The sequence below is a fragment of the Nasonia vitripennis genome, assembly GCF_009193385.2.
Source record: "Nasonia vitripennis strain AsymCx chromosome 1 unlocalized genomic scaffold, Nvit_psr_1.1 chr1_random0009, whole genome shotgun sequence".
NCBI classification, from domain to species: Eukaryota; Metazoa; Arthropoda; class Insecta; order Hymenoptera; family Pteromalidae; genus Nasonia; species Nasonia vitripennis.
This window is the reverse complement of record NW_022279596.1, coordinates 2121292-2147264: the sequence shown is the minus strand read 5'-3', so window position 1 is coordinate 2147264 and position 25973 is coordinate 2121292. Positions and strand designations below refer to the sequence as shown.

At 39.3% G+C, this 25973-nt stretch overlaps 1 protein-coding gene across 13 annotated transcripts in view; it reads left to right on the top strand.

Annotated features, from left to right (window-relative positions):
• Positions 1-25973, top strand: part of LOC100116395 (high affinity cGMP-specific 3',5'-cyclic phosphodiesterase 9A) — an 815596-nt gene that overhangs the window by 261327 nt on the left and 528296 nt on the right. For 11 of the 13 annotated variants that reach the window (XR_004228117.2, XM_032601371.1, XM_031933029.2 and 8 more), the window contains one exon: positions 1143-1267. Coding sequence is in view for 9 of the 13 variants with exons in the window: in XM_032601371.1 (XP_032457262.1) it covers positions 1143-1267 (125 nt within the window). In the remaining 4 variants the exon portion in view is untranslated. The remainder of the gene's footprint in view (positions 1-1142; positions 1268-25973) is intronic. The other 2 variants (XM_031933048.2, XM_032601373.1) reach the window with 1 other exon arrangement.

Below are 25973 nucleotides of genomic sequence, written 5' to 3'. Positions count from 1 at the left end.
TTTAAACACCTCTTATGGCTATTCCGCTCGGCGACATCTACGGCGAGATAGCTATATGTTCGTAAAAATCGTTTTAACAATCTTTTTGTAAGCACAACGTAATGACTTTGACCTTTTTCGAGATAGGCGTATTCAATGCCAACCTTGACTGCAATATTTGTCAGCAATTGTAATTGAGAGGCCGAAAAGTCACCGACCTGTAGGGGCCTCGTTCTACGAGCAATAAATAATTCAGCATTTTTTTCACGACTCAACCATTTTTATGTACTCTTATCACGACTTTCTGGCCATACAACTTTCACAATGTCATTGCTATGTGGTTGAATCGTTGCAGCAGATGCAGCAGCTCCTGCTGTCGCCACTTTTGCTTCATGTAGCAAAAGATGATCAACGCAAAATTCGTAACTTCTTAATGTGCATAAATTTCTAAACCAGCGGCGGTAAAACTTTTTTTATAATATCTATGCTATTCTCGACGACACTGGCACTTGGAACGACCGTGGGGGTTGGCGAGCGAAGCGAGCAGGGGGGTACCCCCCTTGATAAATGTAAAAGTATGTACTATGAACAAAATGTAAGAAGCATGTCAAGTTACGTAGTAAGTATCTTGAGAGCTGTTTGTAATTGTTCCATATATTACTTAAGTTTAAATTACCAATCATTTGACTAAGCCCTTAATTAATCATCATAATGATTTTATATTAGTCGTATTATAAATAAAATAATATGATTGTAATCTTGACTTTTTTTAATTGATCTCAGTTCTTTTTACGCGCGCCTAACCTTTTTACTTTGGTTAAGTTTTTTTTTAGAGATTTTGATTCTTCTCTGAGTTTTTTCTCATGTTAGAATTTTCTACTTAATTGCCAAAATATAATAAATAACATATGTTAACAGCGAGTGAAGCGATTGTTTTTTACTAATTTATCATTAAAATAAAATATATCTTATACTTTCATACATAGAATTATCCAAGTCATTAATTGAAAATCAAATTTTGTGTTTGGTGGGTATGGTAGGAGAAGAGAGGAATGGAGAAGATGGCGAGTAGAACAAAATGTGGGGAACCCTCTATCATACCAATGTGTGTATATAATTAATTTTCAAAAACTAATAGACAAATCATAATTTTCATATTTCAGAACTCTTTCGGTGTGCAGCAGAGGCTGGGCCTCTAGACATAGTCAAGCTAAGAAAGAAAGATAAAATTTTTAACATTTCACCACATTTGCCCGGAAACAAAGCAGACGATCCGTATGTACTTCAGGTAATTTTTTGTTTAACTTGGAATCATCACTTTATATAATCGACTTACGTGATGTGTTAGGGACACTTCATAAACTGGAAAAGCTTTGAAAAAAATAGTATATTGTGCAACTATGGTGGAAATAGTATATTGTGTACCAAGGGCGTAAAGTGGGCTTTTTAGGCCGAGTGTGGAGTTTGCAGTACGAGTCAAGGCGAGCACAAGAGGCCTAAATTGCCCACTTTACGCCCTTAGTGCACACCATATTTTTGGTAACGCATGTACTGATTTTCGCGTTTTAAACTGCACTTGTTGAATTTCACGCGAGTTTAGAAGATTCGCCAATGAATTGGGTAGCGGGCGCAAAAATACTTTTGCGCCCGGTAACAGCGGGCGCGAAAGTACTTTTGCGCCCGCTCCTTGAAAGTATTTTTGTGCCCGCTACTCAAAATTAGCAAGCGCAAAAGTACTTTTGCGCTCGCTGGTCGGAAAACGACTACTTTTGTCCCTAATTTTAGGTCAAAAAAAAACGCAAAAATGCACGTGTTACAAAAATTGTCTTTTTCTAGCGAGGGTGATGTTTTGAGCACAAGTGGGAGTCGAGGACGCCCGTGACGGACACAAGTGCTCAAAAAATCACCCGAGTCTGAAAAAGCCACTCTCCCCTTGTTGCACACTGTACTTTTTAAGATAATTGCACGAATAGACCACTTATCATGCATCTGAAAGGAATGGGAAGTTCGAGGACTTTTCAAAGTAAAACAAATTTGTATTTTTTGGTTATTTTAAAATTTTCAAAATACTTATATAGACAGACACATCCATCGGATAGGCTGCAGAGTGAGGAAAAACTACTTACTTGGGAAAAAAGACTTTTTCCTCCCAAGGGAGTAGTTTTTTTCCCGCTGCTAAGAAAAACTCGATTTTCCATTCATTTTACATGCATGGAAAGTGGCCTTTTCGTGCATGTATCATGCATGAAAATAACATTATCTTCTAAACCATGATAGCGTAATAATGATGATAATGTAAGTGAAACAAGTCCTGAGACGGCCCCGGGATACGAGAGCGACAATCGGTAAGTTAGCGACAACCGATAAGTTACCGACAGCGGTCGGTTACCAGGCGAGCGGCTACTAAGTAGTATATAGCATTAACACATATGGCGAGCGCGCATAAAGCATTGCGTAGAGGGTCTGGCCCATGTATAAAAGGAGCTTCAAGAGCAGAAGCGAGTCACTTCTTCTCTAGTCGTCTCACTGGCTCTTACTCCAGAACGCACTTGGCTTACTATACAATTTAGCTAAGTACATCCGACTAACTATGCATTTATTATGTCTGTGATGCACGCACGAAGTATGCCTGGGGATGTCAGCCCCTCCTTTTTGTACCATACTTAGAGAAGGTTATTATAATAAATAGTTTAAATGAGTACACCTTGTAAAATCTCTATCACTCCTCTCCATACTCGGGGTAACCTCTAGTATCACAGGCCAGTAGAATCCTGTAATAAGCTAGGCACCCTGATACACCTTCACCATTTGCCGGGCTGCACGACTCCTAGACAGTCAAGTGTGCGGACTGTCGGGAAATATTCCCTCCCCGTTGATGGTCCCGTAGGCACACTACGCAGTACCCTTATTACGGCTACATTGCTCTCGTAGTCGGGTTAGGTCAGAAAAATCCCGAATCGACGCAACCCACTACACTTTGATAACGGATCTAAAACCGACTACTAGTGCATTCACCGCCCTTTCGCATCACTCGTGTCCGATACTCTCACACGGCCTCGCGGTTTCGATCAGGAAGCAGTCTGGCCCGTTTCAGCCCCTTGAAATTCATTTGATAAATGGAGTACTAGCTTATCATACCTCGCTTATTACCACTTGCTTGGCAATAAGATATTTTATTCGTATTTTATTTATTTCTACAAATGAAAAATGTTTTATCCTAAGTGGCTTATTGATGTACCCATAAGCGCATAGCAAACAATATTGCATTTAGTGGCACGGAATTATTTTTACAGTCTATCCCGAAAGGGATAAGCTATAACTTTCATGGATATACGATTTTAAAATAATTTTTGCATTTCAATAATGTCACATTTAGCTAAGACAATAAGAAAACGAGCAATGTGTTTCATCAAGCCTCGACCGCGAGCTCGCTTATTTCGGCGCCGGGAATGCCGTCACGTAGCGCAAGGCCGCCATTTTGCGTCGCTCGAATGTCTTGCAGGTAGTAGGTGCAGCGAACTACTGTTGCAGGATGAATTATGAATTACTATTCATCTGCAACTGACTGCGACACTTTCACCAGCAACCACATCGTCAGCTGCGCCCCACTGTCATAGGTATTAAAAAAATCTTTCAAACTTTGACGGCTTAGGCGAGGAATAAGCTAGAGGATTAAAAATTTACAAATTATAAAGATTGAAGGAAAATTATTGGAAAGCTCGTCCGACTACGTTTAAGGTAGTCTGTATGACTTTGAGTGCCAAATCTACGGAAGTGACTCAAACAATTTGTTTTAAAATAACACATACAAAGCAAAACAATATGGTTTTATGAGAAAGATCGGTACTAAAAATGCACTTAATAATCTAAAGAATATTTTATACTATAATGTAGATATGTGCAAACCGACGATTGTAACGTTCTTAGACCTAACGAAGGCCTTCGATACAGTTGACCACCAAATACTACTTGACAAATTGTTCTATATAGGAATTAGAGGGTAGGCACTAGATCTCCTCTCAAGCTATCTGGTACAGATATCAATTGGTAAAAGTGGATGGAAATGAGAGTAATTTTCTACTAATCAACACAGGGATCCCACAGCGTACTATCGTGGGGCCACTGCTGTTTATCTAGTATACCAATGATGTCTTGAGCGAGATTTGTCTGGAGGCAATTATGGATTACGCGGATGATACGGCATGCGGATGTTGCCCAAGCTAACATGAACGATCACTTGAGACCGGTATCTGAGTTATTAGCTTTTAATAAACTTTCGTTGAATGTCAATAAAACTTTCTGCATGACCTTCGGTAGCTACGTGGATAGTGTCCCAGCACAAACGCATATTAAGATAGGTGATAAGATAATTTCAAGAGTAAATAGTGTGAAATATCTTAGGATAGTCCTAGACTTTAACCTAAAATGGAACAGGCACATGCAATACCTAGTCAACAAAACAAAATACCTTGTATGTATTTTCTACAAAATTGCGAAAATAATGTCAGTCGAAACGTTAAGAATGATTTATAATGCATTTTTCCATAGCATAATAAGTTTTGTAATTATTGCCTGGGTTGGAGCATACCGAACCTGTAACACCCCGTACAAGCTCCGCAAAAATTTTATAAATATTAAATACTAAATTATATGAAACAACATTTTAGATTATACAAGAGCATCTTATGCTCCCCCACTCCCAATACGAAGCTACGCGCCACAGCTGACAGCTGAGCTCAAAGCAGCAGTACAACAGCAGCGCCACGAGCCAGCCAGCGGCAAGCAGCAAGAAAGCGAGGAGAGCGCGCAACATGCGCCTATATCTATATATACCAAGCGGTGAGCGCAGCGGCGCAATTATAATGAGAGTAGGAGTAGAGAGCGAGCGGCGGCGCGGCGTACGCATTATATTATAAGTGTACATGATTTTTGTATATAGGTGTGAATGAGTGTGTCCAAGTATGAATGTGATTTTTTCCAGTTTTTCCGGCGGCTCTATTCCCGCTCTCTCCGTGGCCTATAAAAGGACCCACACAACCCGTATTAGCTCACTAGCTCCAGCGCAACTTAAGCGCCTAGTCTCTTCTCAAGAGCAGCTCACACCTTGAGAAGATAAACGACTTAGAATTATTTCGAATCGTTTCTATACTATTACTTATATCGTATCTTCAAGCGTATCAGTCCTACATTTGTCATAAATTCAAAGACTTGTCAAACACTTATACAAAGTTCGAACTAAAGCAAATAACTCAAATTCAAACGTATCTACTTAAAATCTTATTTGTAAAAAAAAGCAAATTTATTCATATATTTTGTGACACAGAATATATGCAACAATTAATGCAATATTCTTATCCTTAAATATAATTTGAATATATTAATTTTGTTATAAAAACTTTTATTATTGAAATAAATTTCCACTACCTGGTATCCAGGACCTGTCTTGTATGATAATAATACACTAATATGTATAATTACTTTCCTATTTATGATCTGTTGTCAAAATTCGGTCGTAGATCAGTAAATGATTACTGCTCTTCTCTAAAATTTAAAATCTCATACGCGCTACGGACCGAGAAGAGTCATGACCTTTTCAAACTACCGATGACATACTGCAGAAATTGCAAAAATAAATTCTAGTCAATGAAAATAATTTTGTAGTTTTGAACAATCCTCTAAATCTTGAACAACTTTTCTGTTTCGAGGCTCTGAAATTGCACTATGATGATCTCAAAGTGCAGTTTCTAACATCAAACAATATCACTAGGAACAAGAGTATTACCATTCCGAAAAACAAAAAAAGAGTTAGTGATAAGAATAGTTTAAGGAAAGCAATTGTCGTATTTAATGCGTTACCAAATGATTTGAAAACAGTTGATAATTCAAAATATGTTCAAATGAATAAAATTAAAATTTGGATTAAGGAAAATTGTTAATAAAATTTTCCGTGTTCTAAACAAAAATTTTAAGAAAAGATTATTTTATGTTATTTAGTTTTGCAGATTCTATAAGTATTATTTTGAAATTATATCCCCGGTCCTGCGTTGAGGTACCCCCATGTACCACTGTGGGATTTCTGAGTGTGAATTACATTATACTCTGTGAATTTTGTCTAGTTAAATAAAAAAATAAACACAAATCGGGCTAAAAATGTGTTTTCCAAGTCGTACGGTTTTTTATGGTAATAGGTTTAATATAATAATGCAAAAAAAAATCAGTGTGGTAAGATATTCTTATCTAATAGCCCTTCCATCTAATAGGACGTGGCAAATAATGCTTAAAACTGCGATTACACAGTTACCCATGTGATTATTTAAACTTAACAAATTTTAAAAATTAATTATTAAAGAGGAAATATTTCGCAGGGCAACCGAAGATAGCGGCACGCAGAGCATTTCTGTACTGTTGTGACTCAAAGTTAATGTCGTCTGCTACATGCAGGTTATGCCATCTCCTTTGGAAAACCGTGCCTGGACAGGCCCCGACGAACATACACGCTCAGTCGCAAATGCCAACACGAAAGCTGGTCATGCTCCTTTAAATATACGCATTATTAAGTCTTTCTTCCATCAGAAATTCCTCCAAGTGCTTTTCGATGGTCAAAAAGCACTCACGAGTACTTCTCAAGAAATACCTATTATTTATAAAAGTACTTGCGACTATTTCTCGACAATATTAAGATTCTTGCGAGGATTTTTCAACAATCGCAAGATGTTCCAAGTGCTTTTCGACAATTGAAAAGTGCTTTTACCAATCTGTGTTTGTATCGGTAGACATGAAATTTACTAGATTATAAGCGTCAAATTTGCATGTTAAACCATTTATTAGCCATTATATCATGTTTGTTTTCTACATAACTTCTAGTAGAAGGTCAGGCCCATTCTGAAACTTTACAGCTACTTTTTTTACTATAAAAAGGTATCTTTTTACTGTATTGAGATTGTCGGAGTCCGGATCCAACATTCAGATTTTCATATTTTAAGGTTTAAATTCAAATAAGGTAGCCTTAATATACATATAAGGTTTTAAAAGTATTTTTAATGAAAAATTTAGAAAATTTCACAAAAAATAGTATTCGGCTAGTTTTAGTTAAAAATGCATCTCTTATGAGCTACAAATCATTAAAAATAGGCAAAAAGAAGCAAAAGTTGCTTAAAACCTCAACTTTGACCAGCTAGAACTCGAAGCCAAATGAAAGAATCGCGCTGAAATTTTTTTGGGAGTTAGGTACAACATAAAGAATATATATATATATATATATATATATATATATATATATATATATATATATATATATGCAGTTTGGGCAAAAATTAAAATTTTCGAATCCTCGATTTTAGAGAGAGAGAGAGAGAGAGAGAGAGAGAGAGAGAGAGAGAGAGAGAGAGAGAGAGAGAGAGAGAGAGAGAGAGAGAGAGAGTTCCGAAGAAGATAAAGTAAGTCGTCGCATATTCAGCACGGTTGCCAACAATTTGTGTATTTAATCTGGTTTTGAAAATAATTGTCGCGTCGCGGAAATAAGTGTTTTACACCGAGCGACTCCTCGGTTAAGACGCGGTCGATCCCGCTATCTTAAAATATGCGATTGTGCCGCTGTCGATTGGAAACCAATCCAGCACCTTAATATTAACAGAGTTTTTGAGCCGCTGTAGATTGTGAAGCAATCCAGCACCGTGCACTGATAAGTCGCTAAGCCTCTGTAGATCGCTAAGCGATCCAGAAATCGTCAGATGTATTGCGTCGAGCCGCTGTAGATCGCTAAGCGATCCAGCAATTACCAAGAGTGTTGCGCCACTGTTGATCAAAAGATTTAGCATTTAAGTGTATCCATAGGTTGAGCCACCGTCGATCTCTAAGATCCGGCAAGACACGATTTTCCCGATGAGGATCTGCGTTGCGTCGTCGTTGATCAAACCGTGATCGAATTTGCTTTAACGCGAGTAATTTCGCAAGTTGAAATCGCGTCATCGCCCTTATTTATCGCTGTTTTCGGCCACACCGTAGAGACGCTCCGTTATTGCGGTGATTTAGCGTGACGTTCCATGATTTTCACGCGTTTTAGCAAGGATTCGTACATATACTAAGTGGCATCGGGCGTCCAATCACCAGCAAAAATCCAAGAGTCAATCAGAACGAAGAACGCTATTTTGGAGGACACCGCGTCCTTTGAACGCGACGCTGACGCCATTTTTGGTGAATCGACTAACAATTTATAGAGTCACAAAAGCGCGGTTTATTGTTTCGCGTTCGCTGATTTTCAGTAGAATTCCGTTATCTTGTTTTGAGTCCATAATCGGTTGTTATCGTGTCGCTAAATCTACGGTCGGTTGACCAAGGTTGACCATGTTCAAATTGTTATTGTTTAAATCCGTTTATTATTGAGTAACATCGCGCCTTGAGTCTGCGTTGATTTCTTGTTGAAAACTTGTTATCAGACCAAGTCTGATCCATACTAGGGGTGGTAGAATATATGATTATTGTCATTGTTCAGCTTAAACCATTGTGTATAAAGCTTTATTTCTAAACTTCTGTCCCGCCAGGCTAGCCTGTTCTAAAACCTACACGTTGTCCCCCTCTGTAGATGTAAGAGTCCGCGGTGAGAATATCGAGTAGGAAATAGTGTTAACTGATTGTTTGCGTCATTGAAACTTGATTATAAAAACGCAACATCACAATATATTGAGAACTCTAATGTAAATCGACTAAATCCGTCCAGCCTAAGCGAGCGTGATTATAAATTTGATACAGCTCATGATTTAAATTCTGATTCCATTCTTAATATCAGTTCTATGAGTACGAGCTCGGCTTTATCACTACGATCCGTTAATGGCACATGCGGCACATTTTCAAGATAATTGGGCATCATGTTGACGTTTCACTGTTGCTGCTATTACGGTTGCGAGGAGAATGAATAACATATTCACTGATGGGTACAACTGGAGAGAGGGAACAGCCTTTTCGATGCCAGTGCTTTATTATAATTGATGATTAATTGTTTTAATTATTAATTATCAAGGCTCGCAATTAATAATTAAATCATTTAATTATCAATCATCCGACGTATAATTGAAATTTTTTTTTAATTATCAATTGTCTGATCCTATAACTGATAAATAATAGTTTTAATTAGGCATCATTTTGACGTTTCACTGTTGCTGCTATTGCGGTTGCGAGGAGAATGAATAACATATTCACTGATGGGTACAGCTGGAGAGAGGGAACAGCCTTTTCGATGCCAGTGCTTGATTATAATTGATGAATAATAGTTTTAATTATCTATTATTGAGGCTTGTAATTACTAATTCAATCATTTAATTATCAATCATCTGACGTATAATTAAAAATATTTTTTTTTAATTATCAATTGTGTGGGGCTATAATTGATGATTAATAGTTTTAATTATCAATCATCCAAGCCTCTAATTAATAATTATATTATTCAATAATTAATTATCCATTTAATTAGATAAAAAAGTAATTAATTAATTGCAACACTGACTACGAGACGGCATTAGACTGACACACGTTAAAACCAGTATAGCACATCCCGTTGATCTACCTAATTCTGTGTCCACCGCTATGTCTACATTGCCAGAAAACTGGTTTACGTCATCAGTTGATGAGAAATTGACAGCATTCTTCCAGCTTGTCGGGTCTGTGAATACGACTACGAATGCACTAGTTACGAAGGTTTATGCGCTGACTAAGAAGGTCGACAATTAGAGCAAACGTATTGATCTACTAGAGTACGAGAACGATTCTCTGTGATCTGAAGTATTTAGTCTGAAGGAGCGCCTATCGCGAGGCTCTGCGAAGCCTGAAATAAAGGTACCCGGTATACCAAAATCGTGTCAACTGTCGTGCCCTAAGATTACTAAGAATTTTTTTTGCCAAACTAGGGTTAGTATCAACAAATCTTAGTGACATGTTCGATATTAGAGAGTTAACTGGCTCTACCTAACTACTAAGCTCGGTGGGACGCACTTATCCGATTTCGCGCTAGCAAGGCCACAACGTTACAATACAATGACGCTTTGCTGTAGACTGAAACTGCATTTGTCTTGCCTCCAAATTGTATTAGCAAAACGGCAGAGCAGCTATGTAAAACTTTGCGAATCACGCATCTCAACGCAAACTCTATTAAAGCTCACTTAGTTAATATAAGCTTTTTTATTTTCAAAACAAATTGATGTCCTCTGTGTCTCTGAGTCATAGCTAACGCCTATACATGAGTCTTTTACGTTTAACATCCAGGGTTACAACCTTGTTCGTAACGATAGAGGTTTGAAGGCGGGTGCATCCGGTTCGAGTCTACGTGATTATGTTCAGGGCGGCGGTGTTACGTGTTACATTTGCGATGATTTACGTTTCACCGTTGTCGAGGCCCCTCAGATAGGCCATATTAATGATACTGAGTACATGTTAATTAGTATAAACTCTGTTAACAAATTATTATTAGGTGCAATTTACAGGCGTCCGTAAGGTAAATCTATGAATTATTTTTTCTCTGCTGTACAAGAATTCTCTCACTCGTATAATAGCATTGTGTTAGCAGACGACTTAAATTTTAACCTGCTAGTTGACGATTTTTAAAGCTCTAATTTAAGGCAATGGGTTTATGAGCAGTCTATGCACATTGTTCCCTTTGGAGCAACGCATCATTGTGAGAACTCACACTCTTGGCTTGATGTTTTCATTGTAGATGCCGTTGAAGAGTTGTTGCATTTAAAAATCTTCTGCCCCTTTTTTAATGGTCATGATTCTTTCCTCATTGACTATGCCTTTGTTACTCCAAAAAAACGAGAGTTGGAGACAGTGTCAAGAGATTTTCGAAAGTTTTCTCTAGCTGATTTTGCCAAAGAACTATCAGCTAGTTTAACAACTCCTTCAGTTGCTCAGGCTGATGTGAATGATGCCTTGGATTTCTTCGAATCAACTGTAATTAAGTTACTCGATGTGCATGCACCTTTCACTAGTCATAAAGTATGTAAGCAGCCTTCATCATGGTTCACTAAATCCTTGTTAGACAAGTGTAAGGAACGTAATCATCAGTTTAAGCTGGATAATAAAGTTAAGAATGAAATTAGAGAGGCTAGAGATTCGTATATCATCCAAAACTGCTCAGATGGATCAAAAACCTTCACTTCTTTTCTAAGGATAAGTTAGTTGATTACTGCTCGTCAGTTACCACCATTCATCCCTCTTGCTCTATTGATACGCTCAGGACTATCACCCATCCTATAGCATTGGAGGAGAGTAAGTTTGAATTCACGTTACTTTAACATGACGAGGTTCATCAGGCAATGCCAGCCTGCCTTTCTAAGTTAAAAAGCCGTAGCTGTGATGGTCTTACCCTGACTTATTTCGAAACAATGTAAGTTGAAATTGTTCCGTTCGTCACTGATTTATTAAATCAATCAATTACGTCACGTATATAGCCAGATTTATGAAAGAAATCGTTAATTGTACCCTAAGCAAGGTCGCAACTCCGAACTCAACAGCTGAGACAACACCAGTAGCAAACTTACCGCACTTTACAAAAGTCTTTGACTCTTTAATAACACAACAAACTATTGCGTATCTTGAGAGTAAGTCTATCATTTCCCCTCGCTAGTCGGACTTTAGAGCAGATCATAGCACTAAAACAACCTTGCTGAGCATTGTTAAAGACATTCGACGTGAAGCTGATAAAGGGTTGATGACTTTTTTACTGCTCTTTGATTTTAAACGTGCTTTTGACTCTATAAACCATTCTTTGTTATTAGAAATGATGAAGGACATAAACTTCTCAGCAAACGATATTACATATTTTCACTCTTATTTTACGGGTCGCTCTCAAGCTGTGGTTAACATCGATGGCTCAACTTCAGTTTTTAAAACGAATACTTCAGATGTCCCTCTGGGTACTGAAATCTCAATTGAAATCTACTTGTATGCTCTTCGCGGATGATGTCCAGATTTACATTAAGTGCCACCCTACTGATTGAGCCGACGGTTCGTGAATTAAATGATGATGCAAATGCTGTTGTTGCTTGGTCCAGAGAAAAGGGCCTGACGCTTAACATAGCCAAGACAAAAGCTGTATAAAAGCTGAATAAAATCATATTCGTTTAAATACAGAAATAATTCCACCCATTGTGGTGGATGGGGATGTTATACTTTTGTCTGACACAGTTAAAAATCTAGGCGTTATTTTCTCCACAACTCTTACTTGGAATTCGCATATAAGCCAGGTGTGTGCAAATGCGCACTTTGTTCTATATCGCCTTCAGTATAAGGGGTACAATCTGTCATGTGCTCTTAAAACTCAGCTAGTAAGTACTTTACTTATGCCAATTTTTGATTATGCATGCCTAGTCTATTGTGACTTACCTGACTAGGACTCTCCATTAGCACCATACTTTGTTAAATTAAAGTGGCTTTCTCTGGCACGTAGGCGTGAATATTTTTTAGGAGTGAAGCTTTATAAGATCTTTACACGTCATAAACCCAAATATCTAGCGGAACTGTTTCCTAAAATTACCGAGGAAACGCGTAGATCGGCTCGTAAGAAATCCTCAGCTTTTGCGATCCTAACGCTCTGTACTAAACTGTATAATAATTTTTTTTTTTAATATAGAGCATGTATTTCTGGGATACTATTCTATGCACAATTAAATTATGTAATACCGCCAAAACATTTAGAGTTCGCTTGTATGATTATTTATTAAGTCTTGATCAACATTATGTAGCATGAGCGTTTTAATTTTTATGTATTTCGATATAATTTTGCTCGTGTACTTTTCGCTCGAAAAACCCTGTTCATGTTTAAAAACATTTATAGTAAATAGTACGTTTATCTTGTTATCACTATATTGCAAAAGACATAATATATTTACGATTCCTCGATATGGGTAGGAATATTTGTAACAATAAAATAAAGTTATATGATTTTTTTGGCGATGATCCAAGTGACGCAATTTATTTATATAAACAAACATGTATTTAAATAATTTATCACTAAGCTTTGAATTTTTAGTCAATGATAGACATTAAGGAAACATTTTCTTCTACGGTGACTTTCTTTATTTTGATGTTTGCTACCTTTGTGATTTTTTTAGGAATGCTCCAAGCAATTTATATATATATATATATATCTCACCTTCCAAATTACTATCTAAGCTGAGACAGCTGGGGTTCTCTAGGACGGCTCTCCTGTGGATTAAATCATAATTACAGGAGCGATCTCAGATGGTAATTTCGAATAAAAACGGAACTTCAGAGTAGCTTGAAACCAATCTGGGAGTTCCACAGAGTTCTGTCCTGGGACCCTTGCTGTTTAGCCTCTATGTCAACGACCTGCAAAATATACTCGACGGCAACATAATTAAACATCTTTTTTACGCGGATGACCTCCAGATCTATCTACACACCAACGAAGATAATTTCCTGGACGGTGTGGCTCGACTGGCAGAAGCGGCACGGCTGGTTTCTGGCTGGGCGAAGAGCTCCGGTCTCCGACTTAACTCCGGCAAAACCAAGTCTATATTTTTCGGGTCCATGAAGAACGTTAATGATATCAAATCATGGAACTTGCCAGGGGTTCCGTTGCCAGATAGAGTGATCGTTCTATTCAGTGAGACGGTCTTGAGTCTCGGTGTTGTATTGGATAGCAAACCTACTTGGAAACCGCAGGTGGATGCTATCACGAAAAAAGTAAATAAAGCCCTGTATAGCCTGCGGTTTATCAGGGGCTGCATCACTGAGACTCTCCGCAGAAGGCTAGTTGAGACACTTATACAACCGCACATCAACTACTGTGCTGTAACTATCCTGGACGCGTCTAACGAACAACGAATACAGATACAGAGACTGAGCAATTCGTGTGTGAGATTCATCTTCGGGGTTAGGAGGGATGAACACAGTCCTTACCGGAGGAGTCTAGAATGGCTTCGCACCGATTCCAGAAGGCTCTACTTTGAGGCCATTCTATCATAGAGAATAATCCGGATCGGTGAACCTTCGTATCTGGCCTCATTGCTCAATAAACACAAGCAAAGACCCTCCAGTAGGGGAGTTTCCCCGGAACTGAGCATCCCTACCATGAGTACTGAAACCGGGGCTAGGGCCTTCCAGGGTGCTCGGTTCTGGAACTCTCTCCCTTCTACTCTGCGAAGCCTACCATCTCTCGCCTCCTTCAAGGGGGCACTACGGCGGCACCTGCTGACCACTGAATCGTGACGACTCTGAGCCCTCTGGCGCTGCATTCTTAACCTTAATCTAGTTTTTAATCTAGTCAGACTCGGCCCATAGGCCGTAAAAATTCTTTCAGTATTACGTATTTTAGATTCAAACATGCAATACAGATAGGTCTATGACCAAACCTTAAATGTACAGCGTAATATTAGAGAAGTTTAATGTGATAATTAAATATGACGAAATGTGATTTTATATGACGGTATTTTTACATATTTTATTATCTCTTTTTGTTAGACTGTATGCGACACAGTCTTTGTGATCTAATTTGTATTATTTTTTGCTTTTAGCAAATAAAGACCTATCTATCTCTCTCTCTCTCTCTCTCTCTCTCTCTCTCTCTCTCTCTCTCTCTCTCAATTTTAAATTTGCAATTGATAAATTGGCGCCTCTAAAGAAGGTTTGCTTAAATCGAAAATATGCTCCTTGGATTCAGAGCTGAGGCACCTGATGGACAAGAAAAAAGCTACTGAAAGGCGCTATGAACGCACGGGAAATGTTCAACTGTTCCATGAGTTGCTCCGACTCAGCGAAGAGGTCGACGTGCGCATCAGTGAGGAGCGTAACTCCTACATGAGACAACATCTCTCTGACGCCCTGAATGGAAATAAAAACATTCGGAAAAAGGTGCGCAACCTCGGCCTACTACCTAAGAGAAAAGAGGAGGAGCTTCACGGTTTATCGCCGGGGACGCTCAACGAGCACTTTGCGGGAGTCTCTATCTCTCCCCTTGAAAACATCAATGATGCAATGGACCTGATCGTAACGGCAAGCGAGGAGGGCTTTTGTTTTAAGCCAGTTACTTTTAGTGATGTGGTCATTGCTGTTTCTCATTTCTCCTCGCAGGCAAGGGGAGAGGATGGGATTCCTCACAAGGTGATCGCCAAGGCGTTCCCGGTCATTGGAGAATATTTAGTTATCATCTTCAACTTTTCTTTTGCTCTGGGCATCTTCATGGGAGTCTGAAGGAGAGCGCAGCTCATAGCCCTTAAAAAGAATGCAACACCATCAGCGGTCTCGGACTTTCGTGTCATAGCTCTGCTGTGCTTTCTCTCCAAGGTTCTCGAGAAGATTGCCTAGATCCAGATCACGGAGTATCTCAATCAAAATAAACTCTTTGATCCTCTCCAGGCCAGATTCCGCGAACACCACAGTACGCAGACAGCACTGATTAAACTTACAGATGACATACGCATGGACATTTACCGACGGAAAATTACTCTCTTACTACTATTTGATTTTAGCTAGGCCTTCGACACCATCTCACCGACAAAACTTATCAGAAAGCCTTTAAGACTTGGTTTCTCCAGGGCAGCTCTCCTATGGATTAAATCGTATTTACAAGGTCGCTCTCATATGGTGGTTACACGAAATAGTGGAAGCTCTGATTACCTGGAAACCAATCTGGGAGTTCTACAGGGTTCTGTTCTGGGTCCCCTTCTCTTTTGCTTATATGTAAATGACTTGCGCGAAACCCTTGACGGACGTGACATCAAACACATTTCTTATGCAGATGTTACTGCACAAAACACACAAATCTGTTGAAAACGTTTGATAAGACAGCGAAATTAAACGATTGTAAAGACAGAGAACTAGATTGAGAGGAGAGTAACGATCATGATCTTTACTCACTGATATTTGCGTCTATTTAAATAGAAGTGAGTATCTTAGCATACAAATTCATATTTATTTTTGAATTAGAAGACTAAATTCTTATATAGTGAAATGCAGTTGTCTTTAGTATTATTAATCAATCAAATAGTTTGTATAACATCAATGTCAATCAATGTCAATTTATACTTAATGCAGAAATGAAACGACTGAATTCTAACCTAAACGAATCTAATTATCATCAGTATTATTAATTTATTATATCGTTATTAAAATGTCAACCTTAATCGATAGTAGGCGTAACCTGATTTCCACGACCTTTGAAAAACGAGACGAATTATTTGTAGATTCTAACAACTACATGTATTCTATTAGATACTTTTCCATCTTCCTAGATAATTAATTCTGAGAACAGTGAACTTAATACACTAAAACCGTCGAATCGTACTATTAGTGATTTATCAGATCTTATTGTGATGACCATAAACTGTAAAGACAGTAAAATAATATTTTTTTTGAGATACTTTTCTGACTAAATGGTAAAAAGCCTTGAATTTTATATGTATTTGAGAAATTAAATAATTAAATACACGTAAAGAGATCTTATTGTTATCGATGGCTTTATATGAATAGATCGTCCTAAGAATGTTACACTCAATCGATGAACTTAATATTCAAATATTTTTATGTTTATATTTCGCCTAAATTGTTTAAAAAGAGAACTAATCTATTGAAATTATTCAGGTATAGTGTGAAAAACACAAAACAATGTTTATATGTGCCATATACCAGATACAACATGTCTTCGAAGGCCAAAATTCAGAATTTTTATTTTTAGCTATTGCAGGCTTTATTTGGTTTTGGGTATTGAAGAGCACTTTTCCGTTCTGCGACTGCTCACGGTATCAACAGGAATGAGAAGAACTCAAGAACCAACTTCAAGCAAGAGTAACCCCTGACTCGATCATGACTACTATGATGACTTTAGAGAATGAATTGTGCATGGTCAGCAACTATACAGCTGACATTCTCAAGAAGGTCAGGAAGTACGAGAAAGAGAGAAGAAGAAGAAGCGAATAAGTGTGTGTGTGTGTGTATTTTAAAACGGTACAAGTAAATCCGAAAGCATCCGTGCCCGGTTAGGAATTGTATGAGGTAGTAATTAACTTCCCCATGTTTTCTTTCGATCCAGTCTTTTACTCTTGGTATAAGGCGATGCATCGCCCTTTGCAACTGGAATCCCATCTTTTTTGCCACTCAGTTATTGTCCGTTTCCTCGCGGAATCCCAGATTTCCTGCTGAGTGTTGTCGTTAGACTGCCGTTTTGCCTTGTATACCTCTTTCCTTTCTATGGCCAAGAGGTCAATAGGTAGCGTGCCTGATATAATGCACGCCGCCTCGTGCGGTAAGCAGACGCGAATCTTAGTGCACTCCGTCTGTATACTGACGATGCTTTCCGTGCATAGGATTTCACCGCTATGGCATCTGCCCATATTGGTGCTTCATATTGCATTATTGATGAAGTCACACTGGCTAGGAGTAACCTCCGACCCTGGGTAGGTCCCCCTACGTTTGACATCAGCCGTGATAAGGCAGTGCGCACTTCTGCTACCTTATAACTCACCACCGTAAGATGCTGCTTAAATCTTAGCTTTGCATCGATGGTAATACCAAGATACTTGATGGTCGGTTGAAAAACAATTTCATGGCCGTCCACTGTCAGCGTTATATATTCCATATTCTTCCTGCTAGATATAAGTATAGCCTCTGTTTTATGGCTAGCGAGTTCTAGACCTGTCACAGTCAGCCATTCATGAATTATGCGAATAGCCTCATTTGCAATTTCTTCTACTTGTTATTTTTCCTTTGCCACTACTACTACCGCAATGTCATCGGCAAATCCTATAACTGTATCCCCTTTGGGTAATTCTAACCTTAGTGCTTCATCGTACATGATTTTCCACAATGGTGGGCCAAGTACTGACACTTGGGATACACCTCCTGTAACTTCATAGGCTTCAGTGCCATTTTCGATATCGTATAATAGGATTCTGTCTTTCAGGTAATCAGACATCATCCTTTTTATATACAGAGGCATCTTCTGTTTGGCAAGTGCTTCATGTATCTTTCTCCAGTTTGCCGAGTTAAATGCGTTTTTAACATCCAGTGTGGCAATTGCATAGTACTTCTTTGTTCCTCTCTTTCATCGTTTGCCTTTTATCGCTGCCTGTGCAGTTTTGATAACTAAACTTATGGCGTCCAACGTAGAGCGCTTTTTCCTGTGTTCTGCAAGACCGCTTTCCTTCTGTAGTCTGCTCCATCCTTAACCAGATTATGCGCTCAAGGATCTTGCCCGGGGTATCCAGTATGCAGAGTGGTCTGTATGATGAGGCTTCTCCGGGTTGCTTATTTCCTTTTGGTAGCAGGACAAGACATTGTTTCTTCCAGTTTGTATTAAACGTCCTTTCTTGAATACATGAATTGTACAGGTCTATAAAGATCTCTGGGTGCGCGTGGCTGGCATGTTTCAACGCTATATTATGTATGCCATCTAGGCCTGGTGTTTTCTTGTTTCCTACCTTTTTACAGGCAGCCAGCAGCTTCTCTGTCGTTATTGCAGGGATAGCTTCTTCGTTTTCTTGCGCTTATATAATCCACGGTTCAGCTAGTTGTCTAGGGAATAGTGTAGTCACTACCCGGTGCAGTAATTTCAGGCACTTGACATGGAGTATGTAACTTCCCTTCAACTTCTTCATTACTATTTTAAAGGGTCTTCCCAAAGGATCCTTCTCGACCTCTTCCTGTAATTCTTGAAGGCTCCGTCGCTTATTGTTGCGGATTGTCCTCTTCAACTTCCGTTTAGCGTCCTTTATTTCTTGGTTGCAGGCGTCCACTATTTACTGGCCTCTTCCAGTCTTGTAATATTTTTTGCTTGCCAGTAGTTCCTGCCTCCTGGTTCGGTGACATTCGTTGCGGACATTCTCAACCTCTTTGTCCCACCAGTATACTGGTGGTTGTCTCTGATTGGGTACTTTTCTTGGCATGGTGGCATCGCGAGCTCGTGTGACGTTACGCATCACCTGCATAGCTTTGCTATTCGCCGACCCAGACAACTGCATGTCTTTCAGTGCAAGCAGAAATACCTCCTTGTCGTAATGTATCGCTTTCCAGCAAACTCTATTAGTTTTTGTACCCACGTTTGCTCTTCGTTCCGTTTTACCTAGCTCCATTGTTATCGCCTGGTGGTCACTATTTGTATAGTGTTCACTCACAGTCCACCTGTCAATCGAATCCATTAGGCAGCTACTAGCATACGTCAGATCTACTATAAATCCTGTATATCCTCTTCTAAAGGTGTTAGTACAGCCTTCATTTACTAGTACCAAATCCAGAGAAGAGAAGGCCTCCAGGAGAACCTGTACTCTTCGATTAGCAGCTCGACTTCCCCAGTTAACAGCCCATGCGTTAAAGTCGCCAGCTATAATCACCAGCTTCCTCCCTCTAATACCTTGTATCAATCGGTCTAGGAATAGCTCAAATTCTTCAATTGGCGCGTTTGGCGAAGCATAGCATCTGTATATGTGTATACCTCCTATCTTTGGTCGTACAAAACCTTCTACAGTAACAGTTGTTTTTTCCTGGAAGGCAGCGTCCCCACATGCCCAAATTGCTGCTTTTCTCGATCCATCACATTCCCATACGATGGCAAGGTCTACCTTGTGCTCACAGACATATTGGCAGAGGAGGTCCTGAGCTGTCTAACCATGATTCAAGTTAAGCTGTACTATCCTCATTTTCTACTTTTTACTACTCTTACTGCTGCTTGGTAGGCTGGGCAGCTGTAACCTGCAGAATGACCACTCTTTCCGTCTCCGTCTTCTCCGCGACAAAGAATACAACTTGGTTCGTCGGTGTAGCTCTTTACTACATGCCCCGTTCTTCCACATTTAAGACAGCAATTGCTTCGGTCTTGTGTGTTTGCCCACATTTTGGCGATATGTCCAGAACATTTATAGCATCTGAGCGGTAGTCTTTCACGTCTTATCTCCCTTATTCTACGATTGACCGAACCTATCTTGATCTTTTCCCATGATATCGCTTTTTGGGCCATCTGGGCCGGCAGCTGGATGACAGCAGTCTGCGTCCTTCTGTAGGCCTTTCGTAACGTCTTCACGGCTATCTCATCAACAACTTTATTTTCCTTTAAGAACTCCCTTTTCAGGGCTTCTAGGATGTCTTGCCTATTGGTAAGCATGTCGAGGTCTTTAATTCCAAAGGCCACTTCATTTTGTAGTGTCTTGATTGTAGCACCTTCTTCCAACACTGCTTTAACCGCTTCTTGGAGATCAGCAATTTTCACCTCATTGGAGCATCGCAGTTCCAAGAGGAGATTTTCTGTCGTCGTTTTGCGTATTCTGTTTACGCTAATTCCCAGTACCTCCAATTTAGGGTCCGCTTTCATTTTTTTTTCAAAATGTCAGCGTAGGTGCTTCCCTCTGCGGCTTTTATTACAAGCGCATCTGGTCGGACGGGCCTTTCTCGTAGCTTTCTCTGGGTTTTTCTGCAATTTTGGTTTCTGACACCAGAGCTATGTTCGTCTTCCTTGTTTTCCTTCTTCTCTTTTTTCTTTGTTTTTTCCAAGATGGCTTTGTACTTGAAGCGGGCGGTGGGGGCTGAGGGGTTGTCGCCCTCCTCGCCTTCTTCTTGGTCGCCAATGGTGATGATGCCTTACACTTATCCTCTTGTTGGGGAGTAGTTGGGACATTGGTGGTCCCGTCCTGGCTACTCTTGCTGCGCAGACACGGAGTGGTCTGCGTCACCTTACCCTCCGTTCCTGGTCGCCGACACTGTTGCAGACCGTAGTCTGCCAAGCAGACAGCCTTAAAGCAGACCCTTATGCCTCGCACCCGATCCTTCATCTGCTTGTGCACATTGTGCTTGTCTCTGACAAAATTCATCAGTTCGTCGATTTTTATGCCAAGACGGTCCAACTGTGCATCCCTGCGTTCTACACAGGTACTCCTTTCTTTATTGCAGTTTGCTTCTTCTACTGACATATGACTTGTCGCTGTCGTGTATCCATCAGCCAAGTGAGAAACTTCTGTGTTCTTCCCTTCGAGGAAAATCTTGAGTCCTCCTTTTCCTTCATCCTCTCCTTGTTCACCTTTCTCTATAAAATTTTCTATGTTTGATAATAGTCTTCATCCTGGTATGTGTCCAACCACCATGATCCCCCCGTCTATGGAGACAGCTGGCATGGCCCCAACACATGATTGTAAGCGGTAACAGACTGGGCACATCATACCAGGATATAGCACGCGACACTGCTCTAGCCCACTCTAGCCCACCTCCACTCTCTCGAACCTCCAATCCGAACAAAGATGCTTGGCTCTCTGGAGAGTTTCTGGAAGACATCAAGCAATATCACGTACTTGACTTAGCCGATTGACCGGTACTGGCCATGTGACCGGCCTCCCGTCTTGCCATCAGCGGGAGCCAAAGGTGGTTAAGGCCATTTCGGTTCGCAACCTCAGATTGCCTCCCTACCCAGGATCTCCTTTTGGCAGCTCACAGGTCGCACCGCATGACAAACACGGCGGCCTGTTTGGTCCATGAAGCATATTTTATTTCTGCTCTGCCCTCCGAAGTAAACGATCTCACCACTCTCCCATCCACCACCCAGGGGACGCGCCACATACGGGTTTCAGGCTCCCCGCGTGGGCATGCGTGCGCGCGCGCGCGTATGTGTGTGTGTGAGACCGGACAATGCCGCACGAAGCAGAGGATGAGATGACGACCACATCAAGTGGAAGAGGGCGAAGAGCCATTCGCCCCCCCCCCCATTGCTTTACGGTGCCACGGGGATCGGGGACGTGGAGGACAGAGCTAGCTGTGTCCTAACTGAGGATCGATCGAGTCACGGAGAGGATTCGCGTTACGGTCGGGTGCATGAATCCGGCCCTAACGCGAAAGGATTTTTAGTTGGTGTGAACCCAACACACGGTGCCATTGGTGGTGGGGCAGTTTCGACGTCCTTACCAACAGTGACATGTCACGGTCTTTCTAAGATTGTTACCCTTCAAACCTCTTTCTCCACAAAGAAAAACGCGCACACACACACATACACACTTAGGGGTATCACACGTAAAAAGGAATAGCGAGGAATAGCAACTGACAGCCAATCAGAAGTAAGCATTAAACGGACTTGTTCCTTATTGAGGAGGTAGGGAGAGAACATGAAGGAATGAGTCCGTTTAAAGATTGCCTCTGATTGACTGTCAGACGCTGTTTTTCGGTGTTTTTTTACGTGTGATAGCCTATATGCACATACACAAGAGCAGGCACACTCCACAAGAACAGGAATGAGAGTTAAATGAGGATACTCATTACTATTTTTCTACTAAATATTATAAAACTACTAAGTGTACAATAAAAATCATTACTACTATTATAATTATACTTAAATATTAAAATATTTTGAATCCATGCAATTTAGTAAAAATAATAATTGTCTATATAAGAAAAAAAAGAAAAAATCTATACATTTCGCCAGCTGAGTGGAAGATAGCTGAACCTTGGCTGCCGCTCCGAGAAATGTAGAAATGATCACTGAAGACAAAGAAAAATATTTTTCAAATCCTTGAAAATAGCTGTGCTCTAATACATTGTTTAGAAAACTACCTAAAAAGTAATTACAATTGCCACATTTCACAACTGCTCCCTACAAAACTCTACTGAGAAAAGATAACATTCAACTGATTATCAGCTCGTAATCAGCCGATAATCGTGCCAAAACGGCAGCTGATTAACAGGAAAAAAGGATCGGGCTGATCATCGAGGAAAAAGGATTTTTTTTTTATTCTAAGTTGTTTAAAATTATTAAAGTTTATAAAATTCACATCCAGATGATGACACCAAAATTCTGGTTGTGAACACTAAAATTTTTATTTTTCAATAATTAGATTTAAACAAACATTTTCTTAATGTTGTAAAATACAAATTTTGGAGTTAACATCCAAAATTTTTTTTTTTTTTAAGCACTTCCTTATGAAAACTCGCTGCTCGTGGAGTAGGTGGGTTTAGGCATTTTCGTTTTTGATTTGTTGCTCGTCGTTCACCTTCCTCCGATCTGCCAACATATTTTATTATCAAACTCACTACGCCTTGTGTAGGTGGGTTTAAAAGCTTTGGTTTTAGATTTGTTGCTCGCATCGCTCGCTTTTCTCCGATGTACCGACTTTTTTTTTTAAATCATTCCATAATTAAAACTTGCTGCTCATGAGGTAGGTGGGTTTAGGCATTTTCGTTTTTGATTTGTTGCTCGCAGTTTCTCGCCTTTCTCCGATGTGCCGACAAATTTTTGAAAAAGAATTCCCTTATTAAAACTTATAGTATAAGTTTTGGTGATGAATGTTAACATAATATTCAATTTCGCAATAAGATATTTAAATAAAACTGTTTAAACAATATTTTTTTATGATTCTGATATCAGATTCATGTTTATCGACCACCAAAACCTTTAGTTCAATATGTTTTCTGTTTTATTCTTGCGTGGTTCCACAAACAGTTATTATCGATAAAAGTGTAAAACGGGTTATCTTGTTTATTTTCCTTAAAAAGTTAATTTTATGAAATTCTGTTTATACTATTATAATTCTTATTCTTGTACTTTGTAAAGTATATTAATTAATAGCTAATACAATTTTTCCGAACAATTTCGTACATTCATACAGCAGTCCGGTCCGCGTTCAAAATTCCGGTGCTGTGCTGTTGCTGTAAAATCGTTCTGCGTCAGCTGATTAGGTTTGTTGTTGTACTTGTAGTGTTGTAACCTCTTAACATTATAGAATACAAAGATATATATATTCTTCTATTAATATACGTAATAGTCTATAAAACTTTTTATATAAATCTTGAAATGCAAGTCCTAATAACACTAGATCATTTTTTATTGTCTTCTGATAGATGAAAGTAGTGATGATGAAAGTGATGAGATAATGTATTTTATTCCGTGTTGTAAATGTCAAAGAATTCCTCGAATAAATGATACTCTATTAATAATGTATTAATTAATATAATAATAGAATAAATAATAAATAATAGGAAAGAGATGAAAAATCATTTATTTAGTTATAGGGTTTTATTAAATTCATAATTTAAATGTTTAAACGCTATAGATTAGATTTTGCATTTCAAGATTCATATTAAAAATATAGAAAGTTTATATTAACTATTACATATTATATCAATAAAATATATTTATGTACTTTGTAATTTTAAGAGATTACAACTACAAGACGAACAAACCTAATCAGCTAACGGGGAACGATTTCACAGCAACAGCACAGCACCGGAATTTCGAACGCGGACCGGACAGCTGTACCAGTGCTGGCGTTCCTAGTGGAACACACCCACGGAGGCACAAGAAGAAACAGAAGCCTTACTGTTCCTCCGTATTCCTCGCAGTTCCTTCATTCCTTTTTATGTGTGATAGCTCCAACACTGTACGGAACGCATGTGCAGGCACCCTAACGGGACTATATATTTCAACTATCGTTTTTGCAGCCCACAAAGAAGTCTTTGTTCCTTTTTGCGATTAACGGGCTTAAGCTTACGCTGTTTATTGCTGTGTGCGTCTTTAATATTTTTATCAAAAACAGTTTTTTGTATTATAAGAGAAAAAAAGTGAATTTTGCGTTTGTAATCGTTTATGTAACTTTCACAATTGTGAATAGTTATAACTGTCATCATAAAATCTACTATAGAATAAATCATCGAACAAATCCTTAGAAAACGATTACGTTGGAAAGATTTTTGTAATTTCGATGATTTGGTTAAATATTTGACCATAGATGAATCTGTTGTGGCATTAAAAAAATATCAGCACAAAAATATTCCTTTCAAGAATATAAGATTTATCTTAAAGAGTAATTCTGAAGAATTTTGTAATCATGGAGATATAGAAAAAGCCACTGAGGCATTGGTCATGGTAGCAGAAACATTTGATTTCTACCTATGAAATTTATGACAGAATCAGTTTCAGAAATTATTGTAGCTTGTAATTAAATTTCTTGCATTCAGATAGCTGGTAGAATGCAACAGATACTGTTTAGATGGTTTCAAAGGTGCCTCAATTATAGCCAAAGAGGCTATAGATGCCAATACCAAAATAACCAGTTTGTTTTGTTTTTATTTACCAATCAGTCACACTGAATTGAAAATATTAAAAGAAGAAAAAAAAGATTTTTCCTTGAGTTCAGTGACTAACATGAGACGGCAGGCCCAGCCCGGGGGATAAGAGAACAGCAACAGATAACTTGCCTGGCGTAGGCAAGTTACAGACCGAGTGGCGCTAGTAGCTACATGTAAATAGTATACCTAAGCGCTGGTAGATGGCGTGCGCGCAGATAACACAGGAGAGAGGGAGCATCCCGGGTATATAAGGAGCCCCGGAGCCAGCAGCGAGCATTCATGATCTGGCTCTCAACTGAGTAACGTGCGAATGGTAGTACTCGCTGCTTGCTCCGGACTCCACCATACACAGTAGTCCATGAACCCCAGGCTCTCGAAGAGTATGTGTGCAGTCCACTCCCTCTCCTTGTAGACTAAGATCCAGCATCGCTTATAATTTAATATTGAATGATTAAATAAATAAATGAAAGACATTTAAAACATATAAACTATTTCAACCCTTGTTTAGCATTACCCACTCCATCCCCCCATCAGTTGTGTCACCGGTGTAGGATGGTAGTACCCTGCATTTAGGTGGCGCATCTGGTTCTAGACTCATGGTGAGATGGTAGTACCTCACACATCAGTCTAATAGCTGCGTGGTTTACCTAAGTGGGCGGGATATACGTAGTGGGAATACCCTACTCATCTCCCTTTACACACGAGCAGCTCTCCTCTGGTGGCTCGGCCATTACAGAGGATAGGGAGGTCTTTTGTCCACTCAACAGATATTACCGGGTGGATCAAAGACTGCTATCGCTCTTCGAATATGCCTCTCTCCCGCCTTACTAACCACGGGTCTCGAATCCTTCGCGTTCGCATATTAACCCTTCGCGGACCGTTTCAAACAGCAGAAGGCCAAATATTATTACTGGGACTGTATCCTTCATTAACCATGATTGCAATTATAATTGCGT